The 5,968-nt window shown below is 38.8% G+C and overlaps 1 protein-coding gene across 1 annotated transcript; it reads right to left on the reverse strand.

Annotated features, from left to right (window-relative positions):
- Window positions 1-1,305: 1,305 nt before the first annotated feature.
- On the reverse strand, window positions 1,306-3,621 carry MELLADRAFT_62881 (uncharacterized protein; the record flags this gene model as incomplete). The annotated part of the gene is made up of 1 exon (XM_007409540.1): window positions 1,306-3,621. One exon carries the CDS (start codon window positions 3,619-3,621, stop codon window positions 1,306-1,308), a length of 2,316 nt encoding a protein of 771 aa, XP_007409602.1.
- Between the last annotated feature and the right edge of the window lie 2,347 nt (window positions 3,622-5,968).

The following is a 5,968-nucleotide window of genomic DNA, read 5'->3' on the forward strand; positions in this document are numbered from 1 at the left end:
CAAGAAGTACAATACAGATGCACCTCCTCCAAATCCTGCTGCTGAGTCCAAACACAGGGATCATATCAACTGATTTATAGGTGCTTCTGGATCTACCAGTGGGAATGAAGTCAGTTCCAAGGCCAGATTTTGCACACATGTCACAAACATGGGCTGTTTTGTGTATAGGCCATTTTTTAGAGAATGACACACCTTGCATGCATATGTTGTTAGAAAACAAAAAGGCTCCCAGACACATCCCAGACACACCTGAGATTATTTTACATCCCAAACCTGCAATTCAGGATGGTAGGTGCAACCCTGTGCCAGCAACGCAACGCGCCGCAGCACACATGTTTTTTGATGTGTTGCTCCGCAACACGCAACACCAACAAGCAGCAGACACTGCGTTGCGGGAAGTACCGCAACAACAAAAGTCAAGGCTAGGCTGCGTGGCGCCTCAACAGTTGCGCAACGCAACAGGCGCAACAGCGCCAAAAAAATGTCAATTTGTAAGTTTTTGGGGACAGCAACACAACAAATGTTGTTGCGGCCCAAAAAAAACACTAATCTGAGCGATCTTGTTGCGCTGCGGGTCAGGCCGCAACCTGAAAATTGATTCTACGGTGCGGTGCGGTCAGAAAAACCGCAACGCAACCGCAGCGCAGCACGCAACACCTGCGGTGCTGGCCCAGGGTTGGTAGGTGTAGGAAGTTTCACAGGCCAAATTTTGAAAACATCAATTTCATAAAGAGTGTATTTAGTGGTAAACACAAGAAGCATAAATCCTAATAGAAAAATTGCTTAATATAGACACTGGTGGCATAAGAAAGAGGGAAAAAAGTACAAGAGTTTTGACTTTGGATCTTTGATTTAACATTTCTGTCAAGAAGACTACTGAAATCCATCAATCAAACAGGTCCCTCCCTGTGGACAACTCCAAATATTTAAAGGAAAGAAACTTGATGTGTAGAATACATGAAATTTTTAGACCAAAGTTTGAAGACAAACTCATCCGGACACAACCTCTTTGATTTTGAGGTTTCCTGAGAAGCAACAGGGGACAATTCAAATAGGTAAAAGTGAAAAGGTAAGTCTTCAATTATATCAATTACATTGTGTATTGATTTCATCCTCTGCCATAAACATTCTCCACTTCTGGATATTGTTATGAGCCCTGAATGGGGATTATGCTTGTATGCTAGTATTGAGATCTCACTCTATCTGAGACTTGTCAAGTGAGAGTTTTCACATCCTTCTGCTGCAATCTCATTATAGTACCAAGCCACCTTTCACCAAGTCCTTTGATCCCATCCACAAAAGTTTCTAATAGATATCTATGGAATTATTATCCTTTAAGATCTTCATGACTTGTGAATTCCACTCAAGAAATGTACCAGAAGGTATCTTCTCAATTGGGAATTGAATATAATTTGGTGAACTTGGATCACCTTTGATGGCCAAGGAGTGCCATGACCTTAAAAGAGTTAGGATAGCCCGACTAGGAAACCTATTCTTGTCACTAAATCCAAACAGGGTCTGGAACATTTGACCAGGATCATCCAGCTTATTCTGGGGGGTGAACATATTTTTTTTATATTTGAAGAGATGTTGGATATTCTTGGGATGAAAATCAAGATGTTCCCATTTGCCAAATGTGTCCTTGAGAAATTTTATTGCATTCTCCATCAGCTTTTGAAGTTGCTCAACTGTCAAGTTCCTTCGATTCAAAATCCTTATGATCCCAATGAAAGGTACTACCACTCTGTACTCTGCCATGCCAACAGCTTTGAAAATCAGGTCAAGATTGTTTGCATTGATTTCACTCAACGTCTTGTGTGATTGAACTGAGAGTTTCAGGGAAGGATGAGGATCATTGAGACTATTATATGAGATCTTTAGTCTTTGGATTAGATCCTCAAAAAAGCTATGTAATTCTTTACACATATTTTGACCAAGAGGTGTATGAAACTGTGCAGCATTTGAAGCCAAGTGCCATATTCTGTCTGATTCCATGCTTGCTTCTCCATATGAGTACCAATTTTTCCTTGAGAATTGCTCTGGACCCCAGAATGCATAGTTCTTGATTCCCATCCTCTCATAAAGTCCACCTTGAATTGACTTAGAATCATTTTCAAATATATCAATCGATTCCTGCCAATAATCAAAATCTTGGGGTACTTTTGATTGTCCTTTAGCTTTGGACCAGAATAGTGATAATGCATGAACCAATGAAAATGGGACATTGCTGCTGTCATTAATTTTTTTCAAGTATCTCAAGTGAAATCCAGGATCCAAGGCACCATCTGAGGAGTATCTGTAAAGTTTTCCAAAAGCAAAGTCTTCAAGATCTGCTGTCTTCCAGCTGCTATAGAAATCTTTCATGAAGCTCCAACCATCATTTAGTAGGACTTCCATATCCTCTTTTCCTAATTGTTGACCCTCAAAAACTCTCAAGACACCAAGAAATGACATAACAATTGTGTACCCTCCGTGTTTTGCAGCTAGCTTTATAGCATCAATTTCTTGCTGACTACATTTGTTTTTTCCTGTGATATTCTTGTATATTCCACAAAAGAAATCATATATCTCATAACAAAGTGTTGGTGACCTATTTGCATTGATAATTCCAATTTTTTGCAGAAGAACAAGATAATGACCTGACCTGCGAGTGTTTGAAATGTTTGACACACTGCTTTCACTTTCAGATATTCCAAATCTTTTTTGTATTTCAACAAGACTTTTGCTAAATGGAGTGTGTGGTGAATTTTCAATAAGATTACTTTTACTTATTCCATTGTCTCCAGCCAAAACAACACCTGAATCTTTCAACCACTCCACAGTACTATCAGGGTGAGACATTGAGACTCTCCCTTGTGTACCAAAAGTCTTTATAAATTCTTCCTTCCTTCTCTTTGATTCAGAATTTTGGGTAGAGTACACATCTTGACCTACAGCAATATTTTGCTTAGGTAGAGGGGTTCTTTTTCTTTTATCTTGTGGGTGGTTCATGATTTTGCTATCTTGACTAAGCATAAAGTTCAGTGGGGTTCCGCTCATTTCATATGTACTATGATTATCCTCAATAGGAATGTTTTCAAGAGGGATTGAGCCTTGCATTTTCTCTGGGCCTTTTTCATTCTCCATTCCAAGGGATACCTGGTATATTGTAGAAGGAGATGTGGTGTGCTGTTCTCTGCTTGTTGGACATTTACTGTTGTCTTTCAGTTTCATGCTCATTCCTGGATTATGGTTTGAGTTTTTCTGTAAGCCATAATTATTTGATTCTGATGAACAAGGACCTTGTGTGAAGTGTTCACATTCCAAAGAATCCTCAGAATAATTAACCTCCATGAAATTGTGATACTGTGACATATGTGGTCTCCTGCTTGATCCTGCAGTTCTAAATCTTAGCCCTGAGCATGTTTGGTAACACAGAGTTTCCAGTGCTATAATCTGACATAATCTTGATAGTAACAAGGACCCCAACATATCTGGGTAGTTTAAGAAGATGAAAGAGGGTTCAAGGTTTTGGATTCTTCTTAGACTGCTTGATTGCAGGGAGAAAAGTGATTCTTGAGTATGAAGTGGCAATGAAATTATTTCTTGAAGCCAATTATCTTTGGGAACTATTTCAAACATGTTGGAATTTGGGTTTGAACACATTCACAAGCATGTTTCAGAATCCACATAATAAATTGGTACAGCAGTCAATATCATCTCTCTAACCCCAATATTTACAGAACCCCCATAAAATGCATCCCCTAGTGCAGTTGACTGTGTACACTATTCAGCAGCAACAAGGGCTAGTGCAATGTGTTTCTCAAACATTTCTACCTCAGGTGCACATCACAGTGCAATCAAGTTTTTGCAGAATATGTCACCTTTAAAACAAAATTTAGGTGCCATAAATTCAGTATCTACAGCACATCTAGCTACAAAGACTCTTCACCAACACCACAAACTTGCAAAAAGTCTAGTTTAAACCCAATGCTTAATCCCTCATCATCAAATTTATAATTGCTTCATGATGAGGCTCATTAGTTGGCTTCTTACAAATGGCTTTCTCTACACATCCATAAAAAATTCAACACCTTTTGACTATCAATGAAAATAATTTAATTGGCATAACTTCAGAGCTTTCAAATTGAAGCTATTCATATAAAATGCTTCAAGTATTGATCCAGTCCACCAACTTCAATAGAGTTATGTAATACATTGGAATTTGGGCAAAATCTGTTCCACCTCTTGTGGTGAGCACAGATATATATTTTGGGCCTGCCAAGTGCACCTTTTTCAGCCAGCCAGAATTGGGGTTGTAAAATCTAGGCAAAAGTAAAAAATAGTAAAAGAACCTAGAAAGATATTGAAAGGGGAACAGGAATGATTGAAAAATGTTGGAAGTGGAAAAGAAACAATTGAAACATGTTGGAAGGAGAACAGAGATGATTGAAAGGCCGTTAGAGTCTAAGTACTGAATCCCAAGATTGAACTCACTCTCCAGATTTCTTGGATTTGTTCAAGGTTTTTGATTTGTAAATTGTGTGTGATAGGATCTTTTTGGGACTTACTATCAGGGCTCTTGATTTTTGAATATACCAGTTGAAATTTTGCTTAGAAGATCCATTTCAATATCAGACATTGCCTGAGAGACCTTCATACAGGTTTGCAACTTGGTCTGTTGAGAATTCATTCCAGAAAATAAACCTTGAACACCAGCATCATAAGCTCAACAAATTTCCTTTTTCCTTGCAAGTCATTGAGCAAGGGACTTATATTCCAACCAAGTATTTGGTCCTGGCTTGAGGCCACAAGAATGTAATTAGTCCTGTTGAGTCCTTTTTATTGATTTCTTGGATGCTCTACAGATAGGGGATACAAATTTGAATCTGGCCACACAGCCGGATCTTTGGCCAGATTTCATTTGGCTGTAAATTTGGATTTTCTGGCCAAAGATCTGGCCAAGCAATCATGTGTGCCATGTGTTCTTACAGGAGTTTGCCTGTCCATCCATCTGGAAATCATCAGAGTTCCCAGAGCCTGTGTAGGCATCTCTGTAGTCCATTAGGGAGGATGTACCATGTTACAGGAGCACAGAAGGCTGAGTTAATGCCATAGTGATGTTGCCACCCAAGTATGACATTACTATTAGGGGGGCCCAGGGTGTGAGAGTGAAGGTTTTTAATCTGAACTCCCCCTTTCTCCCAACCTCCGCCAATTAGCCATTCTCCTGGAAATCCCCAAGCACTTCTTCCATGTTCTCTCCCTGCTTTCTCTTTTTCTAGTATTTTCTTTCTATCAAGTTTTTCAAAACACCTGTTTGGTGATTTGACTTACAGAGGTGACCTGTATGATTTTCAGAATCTGTATTTTTCAAAAATACAAGATACCATTGTGTTTGACATGAAAACCTATCAAAACTCAGACTGTTGACAACAGTGAAAAAATTGTACCATAGGCCACTTGTTAAATAATTGCTGTCTTTGCTTTTAATAATGCACAGCACAACTGACAAGCAAGCACCAAAAAGCTAAGCCAGATTCTCCTATGTGGCTTTGAAGGTGTTCTTCTACACGCCCGGCTTTTTGATGCTGGTATCCTATTGTTGCAGATCTCTTCAGTGCCAGACTTGATCTCATTGCAAGTGTTCTCACATTCATTTCCTGTTTCCAAAAACCTTGAGTCAGAATCTAACAGAGGTTTCAGGAGAAGCTGGTTGTGTAGTCATACTAGAAAGTGTCAGACATATGCTTACTATGATGTCTAGCCCAGCATATATCTCTGATGTAGAGCAGATATACTCAAGGTAGAGTGTAAAAAAATGATGAGGTTGTATACTTCTTAGTTTTTATTCCATAAATTTATTTCTTTTGAGCAAAAAAAGGGAAAAAAATGTGAATCATGCAAATTGTTGAATGTTACCAACATAGTTGATATGAAAATGGAGCAATCTTTTAAAGATTTTTGATGTCATTTACCAGCAAAATTG

Source organism: Melampsora larici-populina, assembly GCF_000204055.1.
Source record: "Melampsora larici-populina 98AG31 unplaced genomic scaffold MELLAscaffold_16, whole genome shotgun sequence".
Taxonomy (NCBI): Eukaryota; Fungi; Basidiomycota; class Pucciniomycetes; order Pucciniales; family Melampsoraceae; genus Melampsora; species Melampsora laricis-populina.